This window comes from Melospiza melodia, chromosome 1 (assembly GCF_035770615.1).
Source record: "Melospiza melodia melodia isolate bMelMel2 chromosome 1, bMelMel2.pri, whole genome shotgun sequence".
Taxonomy (NCBI): domain Eukaryota; kingdom Metazoa; phylum Chordata; class Aves; order Passeriformes; family Passerellidae; genus Melospiza; species Melospiza melodia.
The window spans coordinates 21809090-21830996 of NC_086194.1; the positions used below are offsets into that span (position 1 = coordinate 21809090).

The following is a 21907-nucleotide window of genomic DNA, read 5'->3' on the forward strand; positions in this document are numbered from 1 at the left end:
AATTACACTGTCATAATTTCAAACTGACTGTATTCATAGAGGATATTTGTCTACTGTGGAGCTATTCTGCATTTAGTCTAGCTAATAAAGAAACACACATTAAGTGCTTTATAGAGAAACACCTTAAGTGCCTCCTGTCCAATCCTGCTTTTTTTTCTTTATTTCACGTTAACAATGTATTGTGTTATTCTATATCTTTTGAATTACACTTAGAAGCTGATGAAGTCAAAAACTTCACTGAAAATTCACTTGTCTTCTAGCTCCTCCCTTCAGCTTTGTGCAGTATAGTGTTTGACGTGCCTCAGTTGGCATTATCTTCTTATCTCAGACCTGATCCTGTAGAATATTGCACACAGACTGTGCAACTGCATAAAAGATTAGCAACATTTTGCAGAAATGGGATCGTAGGCAAGTGGAGAGGCAAATGAATATGTGTGATTTTAAAGTCTGAGGTCGGGGACATGATTTTGGAGCTTCGTTGATTCCTGCAGAGGCTGACACTTCCTTCAGTCAAAAGCTGAGGATTGAAATAGAATGACTTTAAATGAAATCAAGTGTGTTTTCTACCAGTTGTATTGTGGAAATACTTAGAAGGTCCAGATACCAGGTAAATGAGAAAATTACCACAGCTTCTCTAGTTCCTGCAAACCCACTGGCTTGCAGTAACTGTTCATATGCAGTAGTTCTGAATTTACTGAAATTAGCTACAATGAAGAAAGTATAACCACTTTGTAGTATTATATACATATATTTCCAGCAGTAGATCCAGAGACAATATGTACTGCTGTATGGTACATTCTTACACCACAACAGTCCCTAACAAGACTGTGTGTTTGAACCCCCAGCCATTGCCTGAACACTGTGCACCAGCCCTTTGCTCCATGGTAGAGCTGCCCCTATTGAACAGCTCAATCCTGCCTTAGTAGCAAAAGCTGGGACCCAAATTCTTATGGAATAATTAGGAAATCAGGCAAATACAAAGCACTAACAGATATTTGTTACACACCAAAAACATTATATATTTTGGCAGAACTGCCTCTACTCAGGCTGGAAACTACAGACTGGTGAAGATCACATCCAGACTGGTATTGCAGTGGATAAGCTCTGAGCCATTTCCCCCATGCCCTTCCGAACTGAAGAGTTAAAATGAGAAAAAGACCTGGAACATTCTTGTCTTACGTGGAAATTCTTAGACTAGGTACATTGTGGCTGGGTAGATGAGACATGATTTGAGCTTGGTGAAGGCAAAGACTACTCTTCATATGTCAGTTAGATACATAAATATACATCAACCAGAAGATCCCCTAATCAACTAATTAAATCAACTAATCCATCCCCTTTTCCTCATAAAATAAAATTGGAGGGTGATGGTAAAGGAAAGAAGAAGTTTTTTACTTGCCAGCTGGTTGTGTTTAACCATTGTGGCATCACTACAACGACAGAAGAGTTTCAAGCTTGTAGGCTGCCTGGATTACTTAAAGCATCCAATCACTTTCTAGTTAAAATGCACCCTGGGAGCACATGTGATAATTGTTGGGGTTTTACTTCTGCTCAAGACTGCGAAAAAAACCTGTGTGTTGCTACAGAAATGTGAATTGCTACCAATTTCAGGTAGAAGGGCTTTGTGGCAAACCCTTCCATCTGGCTGAGTTATATATGAATGTAATGATGCTGGCCACAGTAGGTGTACTAGTCTCAGCTCTTGCTAGCTTCCTGCCTGGTTTTAATTTTCCTATTTTGTACTTAACCACCTCAAAAAGACGATCAGTGCAAAAACAGACAGTAAATCTCATTATGGAAGGAATTCTACCAAGATTGACCCTTTGTCACATCTTTAGACTGCACAAATTAGGTTTTGTGATGCCGGTCAGATAAATTCTGCAGCATTAATCATTTTTAGTCTAGGAACATAGCCTCCAGATTGCAGAAGAACTCCTTGAAAAACTCCTATATTTTCTCAGCCTTTGAGGGCCAAAAAAAAAATATGTGATAAGGGCTGATTTACTTTGTGTTGGTCTATAATACAGCATCTTTAAAGAAACTGCCAAGTATCTAATACAAATGAGTATATATATCTAACTTTTAGACTTCAATTTCAACTCCTCTCCCCCAACAAAAGCAAAACTATAAACCCACACATCAAGATCAAATGGACAATTTTCCAGACACGTTTGATTCTGACTGTGTTAACACCCTCTTTTCTCCCATGCATTGCTTCCCACCTCTAATTAACCAGCTGGAGAGAATATAAAAATGCTTCCCTCCCAACCCTAGAGAGGCTTGGGAAGGCTTTTAGTGCACTGGACATGCTGTGTAACAAACTTTTGTTTCCTCCTAGCAAACTGTAAAAATGTCAGCATACAATGAGGTGTCTGCTGAGGGCATGCTTCACATGGGCTCTATTTAGGACATGCCCTGTCTTTTCTTTTAATCTCAGGAAGTTACAAGGACAGCATGTCCATGCTGGCTTTTACAGATAGGGCAAATTGGTACAGAGATTTCCCAGGTCTTTTTATACAGAGGTCATGAGCTCATTCACACTGGTTCATCTGTGAGAATCACAAATGAGCAGAAAGGCAATGCAACTTGCTGCATCCTGCTTTTACAAAGCTGCTTTCTGCACATACATGGAAATGTCTTCATTTACTGAAGATGTCAGAGAGGAAAACAGAAAAAAACCCCAACACATTTTATTGCAACCCCCCATATTTTATTGCTTTGCTTTATTCTGTATCTACTAGCTTGCACTGTTTTATAGCTGTATCTCTTTTGTAGTTTGTTTTGTTTACAGATGATATTACTAGTGATAAGGATTGCTATAAACAAAAACAACCTTTATATCTGATAATGTGAAAATCTATCTCCTTTGTTGCTAATTATGTTTTTACAGAATTACTGTGAGACCTATTCTTCTCACTTAGTTTTGTCTACTCTTTGTTTCTCTGTTGAGTCATTATGGCTATAGGAATGATTCATGGCAACAAAGCAGTATGATAAAACTAGACATAGAGTGATCTCATCCTGGTTTTTAAGGTACTGGGAAACTATCTTGTTTGTTTTTCCCTGGCATCAGTTTCCCCCCGTTGTCTGACAATAACCAACTAAATGTTTTGATAGTGCTCTGAGCAGGTGTCTGAAATCAAAAGAAAGGTCACAGTCAAAAAGGCATCACTTTCCCAACTGGATCCATTTCACTGTGATCTCTGACCTCTGTATTGGTGTCCTTTTGTTGCAGGCCCTGCGTGTGTTGAGCTGTGATTACAAGATGGAAAATGAAACTAGAATGGTGGTTTGTGATCTTGGGAACCCCATGGTGGCTGGCGCAAACGTAAGGGAAAACCAGATGCATTTACTGATTTTTATCTAATTGAATTTTAAAGGAGAACAAATGGAAATTTAATCAATTACCAGAATGTGTCCCAATAAGCAGTACATGAACCAAATTATTTACCTGGACAATAAATTGTTGGTGTAATAAGAGGCATGATTGTGCTTTTGGAAAAGTAGCAATTTGTTTTTCTAAAAGATTAATTATGCTAGAACTTGGAGTTCATGTCACTCAAAGAAAGTGAGAGTGACTCAATTTATCACTATCATTTCATTAGAAGTTGCACTAGTATAATGAGAATTCTCATCTATAATGTGATGAGTTTATTTCTCCCTTTTAGAATCCTCTCTACTTAAAACATGAAGATATATGTATAGTAAATGACAACATCAGCCTGATTCTCATCTTGAGTGCATAAGGGTTGTATTGCCAGTTTATATCACAATTTATATCAAGGAAAGTGTGTTTGGAATAAACTTATGCTTTAAAGTTATTATTTTATTTCTAAAGATTTCCCTGAAAAGTAAAACTATCATCCTAAAAAGTAAAAGTAATTGAAAACATTTCTGAGGAATGGAATTTTCATAATGGGATGATGGGATGCAATGACAGCCTCTAATAAATCATACTACACATTAGATGGAATGATGGTAGCCTTGTTTTTGGACAAAAGCATAACTGTATAATAAGTGATGATGAACACTAGATAAGGATAAAAAATAGGTTTGGAGATAAAAAATTCCACAATTGTCATTCTTTGTCCCTATGTCATGACAAAACAACCCAGGAAACCACAGAAATGTTAAATCCAGGAATGTTCAGCTATGGATGCTCTTACAGAGGAATTAAGTGTTTCTCATAAATTCTTAAGTTCTAGAAATATTTAACTAAAAGAAAATAAACCAAATATTGATACTTAAATAAAAAACTGTCCTAATAAGAACAAAGCAATCAACAGCTTAAACATATATCAGGAATAAATAACAGCTTTTAGTTGAAAACTACTACTGTTTGAATTTCATATTGGACCTATGGCTTTGCAAAGAAACCAAAGCAAATTTCTTTCGTATTTTCAAAATACCTACTAAGTTAAGGTCTATCCTATGGAAGATCAGTATTTCAATCTTCAGCCTCTCTGTAGAGACAGCCTTTCCTGGCCTCTTTTAATCTTGAAACAGGTCATGTCTGATCCTTCAGTGAAGGCAGGTGTCTCATAGTGTCATCTGCTTGCATGGCCACAGGCAGTCACAGAGATTCTTTGGGACTACAGGGAGGTGGAAACCATTGAAAATTAAGCTCCAGGTGATGGACCTCCTGGGAAGAAGAATCTCTACATTGAACTGCTTTGAACTAGAATTCTGAAGAGATTACTATAAACGTTTCTGAGAAGGACATAGACAAGAAGGCCAAAAGATTTTGTAGCTTTTGTTTTATTCTACTTAATGAAAATCCTAAAAAGTAAAAGTAATTGAAAACATTCTGAGGAATGGAACTTTAATAATGGGATGATGGGATGCAATGACAGGCCAAAGCATGAGAAAATTCCAATTCAAGGCAAATAATTTCTTGTACTGAGAAGACAGCAAGTTTATTCATCTGCTTAGTAGTTTCCTAATTAGCGTCAAGGCAGAAGCAAATTCTCAAGATACAGATGGAAGTGGACAAGAATATTGTGGGTGATTGGGATGCAATGGAGTGGGGCAGGAGAGCATAAAGCCCCTTGGGCTGGAAGAGAAAAGGAAGACCAAACACAAGAGACACTAACTTGTATGCCAAGAAGGAAAGGAAATCTTTGCAATAAGCATAAGCAATGGAAAGTTCTGAGTGTAGAGGTGTTAGACTACAGACCCTAATACTCTCCCTTTGAATCCAAAGCCCTGTTTCCACATCATCCTTCACCCAAAATGCTAGCAATAGCAGTGTGAAGACTTCAGGAATGCCATTTGGTGGCCACTACTCTTGCCTGTCTCTTTATGAATTTTCACAGCATAACTAATCCTTCTTCTCTTCAGAATCAATTCTAGGACTGCTCTAAGTTCCATTACCAGATACTATTAAGCACACTACTTCATAAAGAGACAAGTAGCAGAATAAAACAGTAGGGTTCATAATATATTCAAGGGTTTTCTACTTTACAACAAAATAATCCATCCCTTTAAAATTGAGGCATCAAAGGTAGAGCATTACAAAGCCAGATGGCAACATTGTTTGATTAGAGTAAGGGAAATCTTAAATCCTAAATTTATCTTTGAAGCCAGCTCTCCTGGAAGCTCAGTAAAGGTGAAAGGACCTGTGTTTTTTTCAGTCCAAACATATTTGTGATGGCAAATGTACTTCCAAAAGCAAAATACCAACCCTTTGTACAAATTGCATAAATCTCAAAAGGTTGCTCTGATCCATTTCCAGTTTTGCAAAACAATTCTGCTCTGGCAGGAGATCAGTTATTCTCAAAATACTCAGTCAGAAAGGGACTCTTTGTGGAAGCTGTGAGTGGGAAGGAAGGGTTAGGTCAAAATTGAACATTCCTAAAACTCTTTAACTATTGAGTCACCTTAATGACTTGCCAGCACCCTGAAATCCTAGAATTCTTGAGCTCTTGAAGATCAGCTTCTGAGTATGAGGGTTATGTTGGGATTTTGTAATATAATCTATGGGATATTACTGCAGCAGACTACAGGCTTGTCTGACACCTCACATCTTCAAAATGCATTATGTCATCTGTGTCCTTAAAATTGTTTACTGGCCACAAAAAATATTTCATCTTTTCAGTAATATCTTTGAAGTTTAAAAAAAAAGATCAAAGAGTAAAAATGAAGATAAAAAGAATTGTTAAAGAAAATCTCAATGCCAGAATGCAAGCTAAATGTCTGACAACATCTCACTGGCAAAGATTGCTCAATATACTTATTTATGACACTGAAATGGATCAGACAAGCTTCCTAATGCCTGTTCAGTGGCATCAGCAAGTGAGAAAATTCTAGTAGAAGAATCTGGAAGTTTATACAAATTAATAGAAATAAGGCTAGAAGACTGGAGGCTTGGAAGATCTTGCCTATTTCTTGGTATGTACCAAACTGATTCTTCAAGAGAAGCCAGTTTTATCTTTTTTTAGCACTGTAAGACACTTCATAAAAAGCTACACATCTGTCTCTCAGCATACTCCTAAATTCTGTCAAACATAATAGGCTAAAACTTATCAGTAATAGCAGAAATGTCATGTATTTCAAAGACACATGATGTTACAAACATGGAAATAATGCAGTCTTAATTAAACTTACCTCACTTCAAAAATTTTAAGTAAAAATAAACTATTCTGATAAAATTTCTGTGCTACTAAAATAAGGATGTTGAATAATTGCTAAGTTATATGTTCAAGCAAGATAAACTCCTTTGGCCTCAGTGGTTTTCAGCAAGGGCATGTGAGCATCCTTGCCCTATTATTAGTGGCAATATCAAGGGTTACATGACATAAACAAAGTCACATGGCTCCACAAAGACAACATCTGCAACTTCTTAGAGTTGTACAGTAGGAGTGTGTTTCACTATTAAAGATGAAGCCTCAGGGGTGTAATAGATCATCAGAACTGCAGTTCATGGCTGCTCAGTCTGATGAAAATTTTATCTTTGGTTCATCAAATGTTTTTTCTGCTATCATTGGAAACAAATTTATTTAGACTGGTTAGTAAAAACAGGAAGATAAATGGTGAGTTTAATATCTGGAAATTTTTGTCTAAAAGACAAAAGTCATTATATTTTTAAAGGTGAATGGAATATCAATAGAGTTGGTAATATCATCTCCAAAAAGTGAGCTTAAAATTAAACAGAGCTTACATCTTTATTCCAAGTTAGCTATTCAACTTTTGAGCAATTTAATGAGCACTTGTTGTTTAATCAGTCTTTTTATCTGAAAGATTTTGCTTCAAAAAGGAGATCTACTGAAACTATGAAATTAAGATAGTCAGAATTCAGAGATTTGAACTCACCATTCAATTTATGATAACAGTATTGGTTCAGCTTGAGTCAGCTGAAAGTAGATGAAACATGTTAGGTAAGTTTTGTCTGGTGATGGATTGTGTTGCACCACTGCAAATGAAGAAATAGGAGAATTGAATGAAAAAAATGGTGGGAAAAAGGAATTGCTTAAACATATGAAATGATGTTCACAGAGAAAAATTCCTCATCTTCAATGATGTTGAATTTAGGTCCCTACATTTGTGTGTTCTATCCTGTTGTTAACAAGTTTCCTGAAATATTCTGAGGAAATTATGCCAAGCAGACAACCTTTTTTTCTCCCCCCCCCACCCCCAGTCTAGTCAGACATTGGCAGAGATGAGGGAATAATGTCCTCATTTCCTGATGCTTTTTGATTAATTTCTCACAAAGATTGTTTGTCCACATGGAGAATATATCTATGCGTTACCATCCTTTTTAAAAAAGTGCAAGTACAATGTGCATGTTATCCTGCTAGAAATTCTGCCATTAGGCCAGATGGAAGGTAGAGGAGCAGTGAGGAGTTGTAGGAATTGAAAAATTCACATTTTGAAAATTACCAGATTTAAACATGCAGTTGAAAGAATTAAAAACAACGATTTAAACATTGCAGTAGAATTTAATTAATTGAACATTGAGGACAGATGGCATCTCCTGCTACTCACCTGGCACTTACACACTGGGGCTGTAAATGTGTCCAGTGGGAGGCTTACAGAGACCCCACCATGGGCTATTGTATATTCCTTCTCTAGTTAGCCCTTCTCTCTTCTGAATAAACTTGGTCTGCTTATCCCTGCTATTCTTGCAACGCAAATGGAAATTGTCAAAAGGAGGAAGCCAGGTCTGCTTAAACACAAAGCAGCACGAGTGGAAGCACTTACCTCCTTCAGTTTTGGGACCTGTGTGTTTTACTCTCTCCTCTGGTCACTCACTCCCAAGTTGTAGCAAATTGAACTGAAAATATAACTTTGAAGCTGTATTCCTCTTAACAGATCCACAATGGATAAAAAAAAATCAACTAGAAGTAAATTAAACTGGTGCTAGTTTAGCCTCAGGTGCTCAGTCAGCCCCACAGCGCCTGAAGCCGGCAGTGCAGAGCTGCCAGGTGCAGAGACAGTGCAGGGAGCCTGCAGACCTGGCCAGGGGCGTGCATGGATGGAGGCAGGGATCAGAGCTGCCAGACAACTGTTATTTGCTTTTGGCTTGGCTTGGCAAAGCAAAGACTGTCTGGATGAAGAAGGGCCCACTGCTGTGTTCTTGGGAGTGCTTCTCTATTCCTCTGATCTTTCCTCTTTCCAGCCAAGTTTTCCATCTGGTGACATACAGAGGCAGGAGGGTATTTTTTCCTGAGAACAACTAGATGATGTTATTTCATACTAATTTTGAAAAGCAACAGTATCCAGTATAAGTCTGTGAAATGCAATGTTGAACAGTGCTGCTTTATAGATCTGGAGAGATCAACTGTTTCTAGTAACCTGTTGTTTTGTTTCTTTCTCAGTTCTCCGCAGGCATTCGATTTTCTGTTCAGCATTTTGAAAATGCAGACTTCAGCATCAATTTTGAGCTGCAAATAAAAAGGTTAGATATTTTATCAAGAGCATGGTTATTTAAATTATTAATTCCTTTTGCCATATGAAGTTTATTATATAATAAGGTCCCTTTTGAGTATCAGTAATTATTTCAGGGGCTCTCCAATGGTAGTTTATGTCACGAGGATTTTTGAATTTGGAACCTCATTAACTATTGGGAGAATCAGTCCTATTTCTTTAAAATTCAGGTTATTCAGGTATTTCTTTAAAATTCAGGTTAACTGAGTTTTTAAGCATCTTCTGCAGATTTGCCAAATCTGAACTTTATTTAAACTTCAGAATTAATACACAGTAATCACTTTGTAACAACGGTGAATATGCACAAACATATCATGCTCTGAATTAAACCAGACATGCTTCTTCTTCAAAATTTAGAAAACAAAAGGAAAGCAGTTAAAATCTGCTCAGCAGATTTACTGGCACAGAGAGAACTGTTTCAGTTTGATGCAGGTGAACCTTTGTAATTTTTCCATTTGATTCCTCCCCATTTGTGGGCTTCACATAATAATATTGTAGAATCTTGTGTTTTATACTGAGCAGAACTTCTCCCACAGAGACAAAAAAGCACAGAGTGGGCTGGGTTAGGATAACAGCAAAAACAAACCTGGGACCTTTTCAGTGGGTGGAAGGGCTGCTGCTCCATCTGTCCTCATCAAATACTCCCTGGAGTTCTGCATGGGGCCCTCCCTGCCCCACATGCAGAGACTTAATTGCTAATGTCTGGCCTTTAATGAGGGCGTTGATCATGCTCATTATGGTAAATAACTGAGACATTTGAAATGTTTAAGTCATGTCTCCATAATGTAACCCTTGAAGGGAAAGGACATGCAGAAACTCAGGGAGGGCACACCAATGGCACAGAGGTCCATTGGGCATTTGGTCTCCCTGGAATCTGGGTGGGAACCATGCAAACCTGGACATGAGCTCTCCTGGAGAGAGACACAGCATTTACCTTACAGGCCCCCTGTCCATGCCACTATTCATTTCTTAGTGCAAGCAGTAGTTTTAAATGGTTCTCCGAGGCTCATGTCACCACCCTTTTCATGCTGTGAGTCTGGGGAGGTCCAGAGCTTTTTGGGTAGTTAAATCTGTCTAGGTAATAAGAGTTGAATGTAGGTAACAGTTTTTAAAAAGTGACAAGAATTTCCTAAGGAATAAGTCCGAACTTCAGGAGACAACAACATCTCATGCTTCCTCCGTGAGTGTGACTCACTAAAATGTAAAGGAAGGAAATGTGTTGGGCTACAAACTGGTATGAAAATATTGAAGAGCACACAGCTATTTAAAAAACGACAAAAAAGGAAAGAGTAAAGAGTAAAATTTCTTGCATTGGGAATGTACCCTACAGTTAAAACTCACTGCTTCGTACATTCATTCACAAGCAGCAGGACAGTTTGTGTATTTCTATGTTCTTAGTGAACAGATGAAACAATCCTAAAAGAAAAACAGAGCAGAACTCCATGAAGCAAACAGAGGAAATGGCCTAGATGGAGGCAAGAACACATCTGAATTTGTGTCCTTCTTTAATTTATTCAAAAGAGAGGACTTTCATTTGCTTCAAAACATCAAGTGGAAAATGAGTATTTTGGTTTGCAAAACTTAAGTTCATTACTTATAAGAAACAAGCAAGAGGCTGAGAAGTGTCTTGAAATCTGATTCCTTTTCTGATGTGGATGTTGCTATGCAATTATGTACCTCTTAGAGAGAGAGAGATGTCTTGGCACTTCTTTTAAACTGTTTTCTTCTCCAAAAAAGTAGCATGAACAAGGTTTGAATAGCAGATATGTATGACCAAAATCTGTATTTTAACTCTATGGAAATTAAGACAAATAAGCAAGTTGGAGAGCAGCTTATTCTAACAAAATAGTGGTACAATAATTTTATAATAATAACACTTTAAACAATTTTTGTACATTTATACCCAAAAAAATGGCTATAGAGTATTACCTAAAATTTCAAATAATGCTTGATGGGAATTTGCATTAGTTTACAAACAAATTAGAGCTGCTCTTTATTTCAGCAATCTGTAACCAGAAAGCCTGGATCAAAGCTCTTTATTCCTCAGGAGTCAGTCACTGGAAATGCTGACCTCCTCTGAATGTTTCCAATTGACTGATGGTACCCAGATGTGATAGCAGCAAACTGGGACAGCAATAGAAACTTGGTGTTCATGGAGCAAGGAAACCACACTTGATTGAAAAAGAAATCCAAATTTAGTGTTGTTAATCTCATAGTTAAATAAATTCTAAGTCTGTAATTACTTCACTATCTTCATGAATTTGAACTTGCAAACCTTTTTTATAGGAATGGGCTATAATCACAGGAGTAGCCTTTTGAAGTAAGAGAAACTATGTTTATTACTAAGGATTTACAATCAGAAAAGACAATAAGATGAGTGAGAGCTCTAGATTTTAAACACGGAGATCTGTTTTCACTACGAAGTGGTTTTAAAAATGTAAACACTTGGATAGGGGAGGGAAGAAAATAAGAAAATGAAAGAAACAGTTGATCTTGGTTCTTTTTCCCCAAAGACTAAGTCATGCTAAAGTCACAGGTTTGGAGAATCATAAAAATAAATTTTATTCTAACAAAGCTTGTATTGTTCATTAACACTGCCTTCCTCCAGTGTATGAAACAAAGTTCTATTCTATTAAGGTACTTTTATCTATACAGATAGCCAAGTTGTACAAGATATTCTGAGCCAAATAAATTTGTAACATCTTATTAATCATTACAGGATTCTTTAAAGGAAGCTTCAGTTGATGATATTATTAAATATGTGATGAGCTCAAATAATATCCATCTTAAATACCCGTGTCCTACAAGACTGAAGAGTGCCAGTAGGAATCTCATTTTGTGATATGCCCAGTGGGCCTTGTGTGTTGAGTGATATGATAATCTAGAGTTCTGATATAAAACCTTTGTTAATATTTGTACATATATTTTCCAGTTCTAACAAGATAAATCCCACCAGCAACTTAGTGAACCTCCATATCAACATCAGTGCTGCAGCTCAAGTACAGATCAGAGGGTAAGTATTCAACTATTTAAACTCATTTTGATAACTACTTTTTTAACAGAATCTTTCTGCATATGGTAATCCCATGCTTATTATAAACCCAAATGCCTAATCCATCTAGGACACCTGGGTCTCACCCCTGCAAGCCTTGCAGGATGGAACTACTACAAACTGATTGACTGACTGTGCAAAGACAGCAACTTAAAGAATCTCACATTGTAGTAACACCAGTCAGAGCCAGCATTTCATTTGAGCATTCAAATTGTGCATGGATGTTGCTAATATAAAATGCCTGCTCATATGTGTAGGTCTTCTTGTGCAACCACTTGGATGCTTAATGCTGAATACCAAACAGAATCTACAGCTTTTATGGCTGGAAATGTGAAACACATTATGGCAAGGCATGTAGTAATAGAGAGCAGAGTGAGGCCTTTGAAGAAAGGATGAGTAAGAAATGAGTAATGATAAACTGTTCACTGACACAAAGTATACCAAAATTAAACAAGTACAGGATATAATCAAAGATGATCATTTCTATCTCTCTTTTTGTATACAGCTTAGTTTTAGAAATTATAAAATGCAATTAGGTGATAATTGCCAGCTGAACACGAGCCAGCACTGTGCCTGTTTGGCCAAGGAGGCCAATGGCACCCTGGCTTGTATCAGACATGGTGTGGCCAGCAGGCATTGATCAGCCCTCTGTGCTTGGCACTGGTGAGGCCAAACCTCAAATACTGGCATCATTTTTGCACCCCTCTCTACAAGAAGGGCATTGAGGTACTGAAGGAAAGAGAAACAAAGCTGGTGGAGGGCCTGGAGCAGCTGAGGGAGCTGGGGCCATTCAGCCTGGAGAAAAGGAGGCTCAGGAAGACCTTACTGCTCTCTACAAATAACTGAAAGGAGGTAGAAGTATGGTGGGAATCAGTCTCCTCTCCCAGATAACAAGTGAGAGGACAAGATGAAATGGCCTCTAGTGGCAGCAGGGGAGGTTCAGTTTAGATATTAGGAAAATCTTCTTCACAGAAGGAGTTGTCAAGGACTGGAAGAGGCTCCTCAGGGAAGTGGTACAATCACTATCCTGGAAGATATTGAAAAGAGGTGTAGATCTGGCACTGAGGGACATGCTTTAATAGTGAACTTGGCAGCACTAGTTTAATGGTTGGACTCCATGATCTTTAAGGCTTTTTCCAACCTAAATGATTCTAAGATTTTATAATATTAGAGTGCCCTGTAAAATCTTGGAGCTAGACTCCTATTCTGGCATCCTGGAGGAAGTCAGGAGGATGTCTGGGATATTAGATTTCCTACATCTCCTCTTATGAAACTACAGCTCAAAAAAAAAAAAAAACCTTAACCATTATGAGCTCTGCAGAGGTTGAACAGGAGCTAAAAGATCCAGATTCACTTCCACAGTCAGGCCATGAGGCTTGGCTGATGCAAGGAGGGTAGATGTCTCTTATGTGGGGTAGATGTCTCTAATTTGATGCACCTCAAGAGGCTGCCTTAGATGTAAAAAAAATAAAATTTATTTATTTATGGGGCTTTAATTTATAGAAATGTATTTATTGTTGTCACTTCCGAGACAATATGACTATCTAGTGCTAGCAATAAGTAAAAAAATTTTGCAGATCACAGAGAACATGTTTTCTGTTTTAATATTCAATCTATCTGCTCTAATCTGGTATAATATTCAGTCTAAATCTGAGGGATTTTAAAAGGATTTTTTCATCATCTTTTGTAAGTGTATTCCAGATTAAGAAGACCCTAAAACTAGTCAGGTGGAACAAAAAAAGCTGTCAGTCAAAGACTGTGTGGATATATGTCAATTATTTTATTTCTGAAAAGGAGCACTTGAAATACAACTTGTTGAATAAGAACATAAGTGGGAATATTATTTCATTCTCTGTAGCTAGTGGTGATCTAAGGAAATGAGCTGGATAGAAAGAGAGGTGAAGAATACAAAAGGTGTAATACAGAAGTAGAGGCTGAGGAGAAAAGAATCAAAGGTGTTATTTAATGGGCTACAGATGCATGAGGAAGTGTTGGGAGCCAGCAGCTGCTGGGTGTTGCCATGGGTGAGCACCCCAGGCTAAGGACAGGCTGGAGTTTTGGACTGGAACAGTTGTGGTTACATACACAGGACTTCCCAGTAAGGGTTGCTTCCAGTGCTGTGGATTTTTTTGGGGTTTTTTTGGGTTTTTTTTTTTTTTGTTTTTTTTTGGGGAAGTCTCTCCTCACTTTAATAAAAAAGTCTTACAAACTTTTTATTTTTTGCAGACTCTTTGGAAACTTTGTCTCGATCATGCTTTTACTGTGCCATAGAGTGTTCCTTTTAATGAAACCTTCTGTAACATGTAAATTGATAGACCAAAAAATGACCACAAAATGCTCAGTTCTTACAAGCTTGATGATAAGTGGAAAAAGTTGCTTGAACTGCTGCCTGCAGTTCTAGGAAACAGGTTATTAAATAAAGAGGAATTACTTAATTGAATGACTTCCAGTTTCTTTCCTCTTAAGTATTTTAGTTTCCTTATTAGCTATAGCATTTCCAAATGCTTTGTTGACAGATTTTGCTAATTACTCAGAGATGCTAAAACATGCAGTTCCAAGGGAATTGCTCACTATTTCCTAGATAAAAGTAAAAGAGAGACTATGTCCACATTTGGACTGGAAAATATCTTGCATTAGTTTCTTTACTTCTCTTCTGAGAATTGCGCAGAGTGGAACTGAGTGCATCATACACTGTACTGAGGAAAAACAAGTATTTATGAAACTGTGCATATGCATACATGCAGATATACTTGCACAGTGGAATGCAAGTACTAATGCTTCTTCTGTGAGAAAGGAATAAATCTTCTTCAGTAGCCTCTTTAAAAGAAAATTAACATAACTCCTTAGATAATTCAATAAGCAGTTGCTTTGATAACAAAGATTTAATTATTTTGCTTACCTTTCTTCCTCTATAAAAATGTAGGAGTTTTAGTATTGGCATTGTTATCTCCCGCTGCTGAAAAAGCACTAGAGGAATGAGAGATTTAAGAAGGAAGTAATTTGGGTTTAGAGAATTCGTAGCTGGCAGAATTTTTTTTGTATATCCCCATATAAGCCTTTTCTGTGCACTATACTTTATTTATCATATTTTTCAGTACTTTTGTTTCATGATAATTGTCACCTAAAAGTCTAGGAAAAATTCTTGTCTAATAAATCATTCAAATGTTAAAAACATTCTCAATTAAATGCAAAATGAAATAGTAAAAAGTGTGAATTTGTTTTTCTTTGACCCCATTTTGTTAGTTTTGTGTCAATAGTGGAAGTCCTCAAAATAACTGTAAATTCTGTTAATATAAAAGTTCTTATATACACTACAATAATTTTAATTTAATGTCTAAATTTATACTTTGCATTTTGTAATTCCATGGATAAGAATACTTCCCTGGCAGTGCAAGAGAAAACACTGAGTTTTGAAACCTCATGTCTTCTTCTTTTTGTCTCTGTACAGTTTCTGCTTTGCAGTTTTTTATGGTAGATTAAGAGTCTATGTTTCTTGGCTTTCGAAACACTCTGAAGTTCCTATTCTCCAACAGCAATCATAATTAAAATTCCTATTGGAAACAAGATGATTTGGGAAACTTAGGCCAAGTACCTAATGAGAAATTACTTTTTAATTAATATGTTTTATATTAGGATTGGCTTGTGAATTTAACCTCTGGCATTCTTGTTAGTCCAAACTGCTGGCATTTTGAAGTCTGAGGAAGTACTAAGAGTTAGGATACTCCTGAACACACCAAATTTCACCAGGAGTTGTACTTCAGCTGGATGGCATTAAGCTGTTCTTCTCTGGGATTTCCTGCTGCTTTGAGAAGCTGTATACTGTAGAAAATTTTCATTCATTGTATATAACAGAAGAGCTGTAATCAAGAACAGTTTGTTCCTTCCAATAGTGTTTTTTAGCATTTGCAACAAGACTATCCATTCTTTTCTTCAAGGGGCAATCTGCAGCAGGGCCACTGCAAAGTGATGAGCAGCAATGCCTAGAAGTCCATTATGGTATTCAAATCATACACTCTAAAAAAATTAATTATTGTTTTTTAACAGTTTTCTGTTAGAAAAACTCCAGTTTTGGCAGAACCAACATTGAAATTCTATGGATTTTCTTTCAGCTAAAGACTCCATAAATCAGCAAAACTGAGTGAAAGTTGACCCTGGCAAAGAAAGGGTAACACCATTTCCTTGTAGCACCAAGGACTACATGCAGTACTTGTAGGTGACAGATGTCTGTGCCAGAACTGACCTATCATGCTAAAAGAAATTCTTGGGATCTGATTTCTCAACTTCTGAACACCTGAGTGAGGTTTAGTTGGCATCTGAATGGAACTGGTACAAGGAAATACCAATTTTTATGAGAAATAAAATGTTTGTGATTCAAATTAAAATGTTAACAGAAGACTACTTTCTCAAGGTCAAATAAAGAAGAAAAGGAAAAATAAAAAAGCAGCTGGAAAGATATCAAATACTAAGTCACAGTTTTCTTTGTTTGTTTTATTTATGTGTTGCAACTTGCAGCAATATTCCAGAGAATGCTTTAACTGCCACTTTGTTTGCAAAGCAGTTGGAAAGCCTTTTTTAGAGTCTAGACCTGAATTCTGTTTCTCAATACATCAATTTCCATTATGACTTTATGGAAGTCACAATATCTCCGTTTCCCATCTATTATGTTATGGAGGCATTGTAGCATTCACCTCGCCTAATTCTAATTAATGTGTCCAAATAACAAGCCTTTGAGGGCTCAGGTTTTTATAGTGGTCATTATTTTGTTCTAAAACTAATGCAGTCATTCACTGGTAACAGTTACTGTTTTAACCTGTTTTATGCAGTTACTGTTTTATACTGTTTTGCATATTACAGAGTGTCTCACCCCCCAACAATTATTTTGCCACTTCACAACTGGGAACCCAAAGATGAACCTACAAAAGAAGAAGAAGTTGGTCCTTTAGTAGAACACATCTATGAGGTAAAAATTATGTATGTTTCCACAGGACCTCATGCTGCCCCCACTGAATTCCTGATGAATTTGGTTTATTGTCTTTATCTGTGGCTAGATAAAGCCACAAATGTAAATACTCTGACTTTAGCACATGACCCAAATTTAATCTGGGAATTCACAACCCCATTATCTGTTCATATGAGTGGAGGGGATATTAGTTTATGCTAGGAGTCTGTCTTAGATATTTAAGGGATTTATAAACATTTTGGGTGTTTGACAAGAATTAAAAACAGTGCTTAAAAGTTCCTTATAATCAATGTCAAGTATCTTCTCATTAGAAGCTGTACATGCTGTGCACTGGAAAAAATGTTTTCTTTGACATTTAGCTAACTGAAAAATATAATGTAGACATACATGTAAAATATTCTGATGGAAACAACTCTTAATGTTTGAAGTACACATATTTTTACCTTGTAGTTTTGTTAGTTTTTTTCCTATGGATGATTTGTCAATTAAAAGAGTTCAGCTTAGAAGAAGGGCCAATGCCCTTTTCAACTTCAGGGAATAGAAGGCATCCTTAGAATCTGATGGATGGCCTTTATTCCAGAGGGTAAAACAGGGGGCTTCACATATGGTTATAATTCACAAACTAGCACTCAAGGAAATATAAGGAACTGAGCTTAATCAGCAGTGTAAGATTACAATTTGCAGGACATACTAAAGTATAGTGAATACAACTGTAAAATACAAATTATCGTTTATGAATTCCCCATCTAACACATTTCTCTAAACTGAAAAATACTTCAAATCATCCTGTCTCAAGCATCTGAGTTGTTTGTGAAACTGTATTTGTGACTTCAAATATATTCAAATAATTACAGTGATTAGTTACAGTTACTAAGGAAACCACTTACATGGTTTATATCAGCAAAGCCTCCAAAAGACTGAGCAGTCTCCCAGAAGATGTAAGATTGAAAGGGCTTTTTATTTTGTTGTAACTAAAGGTCATCAGTCACAAAAATTCTGCAGATTTAAAAAGGAGGTTCTCACATCTCTAGGAACTTTGCATAAAGGTCCATAGTGTTCAGCTTCTATAATTCTTCAAGTCCAGTGACAACATATGTATAGACTCCTGATGTCATCAGTTATTTTCAAACTGTAAACTAATATAAGGAAACTATTTTAATAGCCTAGATTTCTAAACTTTTATTATTTCTGTCTTTGCTCATTTTCCCTAGAAAAAATAATGTCTTGGGATATTAATTTAGGAAAACTAGTTCCTTTACTTCTTTTGAGAAAATCTAGATTGAGAATGTTGAAAACACACATAGTTCTTAACTAAAGAACTTAGTTCTTAACCAAAGAAGCTAGTTTAAGTTCTGCTCTATCTTCTATTCTTGTGCCCTGAAATGTGATTCTTTTGTATTCTGAACTTTTGGCTACTATTTTCAAGCATGATCTGTTACAGTTTATTGTTCATATTTCTATGGGGTTCATTTGCTAGTGTGCTTTGGGTTGGAATTTTTTTGATACTTTTTTAGAATTCAGTTCTTCATATGCAGGAAAAAATGGGAAAGTGATAGATTTCTTGAATACACACTCAGACAGAAAAGACTGTTCTCTCAGATTTGCCATTGGTTTTGTGACTAAAACAAAGAGGTTCCTCTCTCCTACCACAGATTTTCCATCAAAAAAGTGATATTTATAATCTGTAATAATCTTCCCTAAATACTCTAAGGCTGTGTCCACTAAGAATTTGAAAATATCTGAGTGGTGGTTTCAATTTGTTTTGTTGTTTTTACTGCCTTGGAAAGTACTGATCATATTTTTTCAACAGCTGCACAATATAGGACCAAGTGCCATCAACCATACAGTTCTCCATGTTGGTTGGCCTGTGTCCAGTAGAGAAGAATTTCTTCTTTATATTCTCCACATTCAGACACATGGACCATTGCACTGTCAAACAAGCTCTCCTATTAATCCAATGCAAATAAAGGTGAGTACTTTATTTCCATCACTTTCTGCATTTTGATTGGAATTTTTTGCCTATGTTGGAATGGAATGGAAGCTTCACATGATTGGAACTCTCTTGGGAATTTTTAACAGTCCAAGATCATTCTCCTGGGTAAGAAGCAAGAAATAGATAGCCTACAGCATTTCTAAAGTTAGTGCTTGGTGCATATTTGGTTTCTGTACTCTTTATATGAGGAGAAGGGTGTGCTCAGTCCCACTGTCAATGCTACCAACAGAGATGTTACAGAGGGCCCTGTTCCAGTACCAGCACCGAGGAACACCACACATCACTGGTCTTCAACTGGACATTAAGCCATTGACCACAGTTCCTTAAGTGTGATTACACAGCCCTTTCATTATTCCCTGAGTGCTCTGTCAGATCCATGTGTTTCCAGCACAGAGACCAGGATGTCATTTGGGACAGTGGCAGATGCTTTGTCTAGGTGCAAGTAGATGATGTCAGTTGTTTTTCCCTTGTCCACCAACACTGTGACTCCACCATAGAAGGCCACCAAATCTGTCAGGCACAATTTGCCTTTAGTGAAGTCATTTTGGCTGTCACCAATCACCTCCTCATTCTCCATGTGCCTTAGCATAGTTTCCAGGAAGATCTGCCCCATGATTGGGCTAGACACAAAAGTGAGACTGACTGGTCTGTAGTTCTGCAGGTTTTCCTTTTTCACCCTCTTCAGAAATGGAGGTTATGTTTCCCCTTTTCCAGTCAGTGAGAACTTCACCAGACTGCCACAACTTTTCAGATACGGATAGTGGCTTTGCCAGTTGATCTGCCAGTTCCCTCAGGTCCCATGGATGCATCTCATCAAGTCTCATGGACAAGTGCACCTTCAGATTCAGTGCAGGCAGTTCTTCATTCTCCCTTCTGTGATTTGGGCAATGTGCCTGGAGCATTCACCAGTGAAGACTGAGGCAGGAAACTCATTGACTACCTCAGCCTTCTCAACATCCTGGGTAACCAGGTCTCCTATTTCCTTCTGGAGAGAGGTTACATTTTCCCTCACCTACCTCTGAGTATCCATAGAAGCTTTTCATATTGTTTTTAACATCCCTGGCTGCATTTAATTCTCTTCGGGCTTTAGCTTTCCTAACCCGATCCCTCACTGCTTGGACAATTTCCTGTTTTAAGATCTATGTTTGTGATGGCAGATCCCCTCAAAAGAGCTTGGTTTGGCTCAAAGTCAGAAGATTAGGCAAAACACAGCTCTACATATTATCCCATCAAAAACAAGGTATCCAATTTATTAAGCATGACTGATTCCAGACATTTCTGGAGTAAACAACAACACTTCTCAAGTTTAAGCAGTAGGCTGTTAAACATCTTTCAGGGAGAGCTGCATTCCAAGTGCTAAAAATGCTCTACATCTTTTGCATACCAAAATGGGTGTGAGTTTGGTATATTGGATGAAAGGAGAGACAACTTTCTAGTGATGAGGAGTGGTCACAGCCTAAGTAGTTACAAGTCAAGTCTTTAGCCTGAACAGACAGAACTACAGTACATATTTAAAAAGAGTAAATAAAAATTTATGTCTACTAAATACAATATTGCTTAAGTTTTGTATTTCACCCGGGAAACCAAAGAGATGTTGGAATTCCACCCTTTTATTTAGTTTCTTTAGAGAAAGAAAAAGCAAATGAGTGATAGGAAACAGAAGGTAGAAAATGTCTGTCCAGTTTATACCCAAAGCACATCAAAATTGGAGGCAGGGATCTTTTTCTGCATATCTTTTCTACCTAATTTTTCACCTCTTTTTCAGAAGTGGTGAGGAGGAAGAAGCTAAGGTGCTGCATTTGTACTTGCAAGCCTAGCTTCTCAAACTCACTGATCAGATCAGGTTGCAAGTACACGAAAAGCAGTTCAGCCTCCTCCCACCCTAGGCACTGTGTTCTGTTTAAGATTGAATTAAGAATCTGTGTAGAATACTTCCACAGTTCTTACTGATATTTTCAGGCAATGTATATTTTTTTATTTAATTTATTTTATTTATTAAGAAGCTCGCTCCTCCTACTTGACAATGATTGCATCTGTTACATAAAAAAGACTGAATTCTTGTGAAGCTTGTGAGAAATTTTCCTGTAATAATGGTCCCTCTGTTGTGGCAGAATATGGCTTTAGATGCACAGTTTTTATGGCAAGAAATTAAATATCCTTTCCTTATTTCAGTTTTTCAAAGCATTGAACAGTATGAATACACAAGTCAAGTTTCAAATATGTAATGCTTATCTATTGCTTCAGATGGCAAGAGGACACAGAGACAGGCTTCTTCAAGTTTCATACAAACATCAGGATGCTTAGATCAAATTTCCAAATAAGGCTAAGGACATTAAATGCCTGTCTTCTCTTGGATATCTGAACTTACCTCTCTTAGGCATTTCCCCTTTGAAATTACTCAGATTGTTCTGTTTCAATCAAAGCAGTACATTCCTCCCCACTGCTGAATTTCTTGTCTTGTAAAAAGGTTTTATTTGAGCTTTGTTGTCTAGTCCACAAAGATAAGTCACACCTATGCACACATGGGAAGACTTTTGTTTGGGAACTTTTCTATAGCTTATCTTCTATGAAGACAGTGAGGGATGAGAAAGGATAATAAAATTATGAATCTTAAAAAAGGTGTAAAAAGGAGCCGAAGTACTTATCAAAGATATGGAATGAATTCCAAGCTGAAGAACTCAGAACTCAGTACACTAGAACACTTCTATCTAGAAAAGAGATGACTGTGCACAAATATGATCCTCAGAATGAGTAGTGGCAGGAAGAGTGTGGGTGTGGATTGACTGTTCTCTGCCTCTTCCTGCAGAGGAACTGGAACATCTAATGAAGTCTGGGGAGCCAGATTCAAAACAAGCAAAAGGAAGTGATGGCTCATGGTGGCAGGTCTCAGGTGTCTGGAATCTGTGGGCAAAGGGAAGTAGTCAAGGTTAAAAGTTCATGTGATTCTAAGAGGAAAGTAAACAAATTCCCAAAAGAG

General features: G+C 37.1%; 1 protein-coding gene across 1 annotated transcript in view; it reads left to right on the plus strand.

Moving 5' to 3' along the window:
* Nucleotides 1-21907, plus strand: part of ITGA8 (integrin subunit alpha 8) — a 115728-nt gene that overhangs the window by 58133 nt on the left and 35688 nt on the right. Inside the window, exons 21-25 of the mRNA XM_063150608.1 lie at nucleotides 3236-3328; nucleotides 8817-8896; nucleotides 11858-11938; nucleotides 16832-16937; nucleotides 18748-18906. Of these exons, the coding sequence (XP_063006678.1) occupies nucleotides 3236-3328; nucleotides 8817-8896; nucleotides 11858-11938; nucleotides 16832-16937; nucleotides 18748-18906 (519 nt within the window). The remainder of the gene's footprint in view (nucleotides 1-3235; nucleotides 3329-8816; nucleotides 8897-11857; nucleotides 11939-16831; nucleotides 16938-18747; nucleotides 18907-21907) is intronic.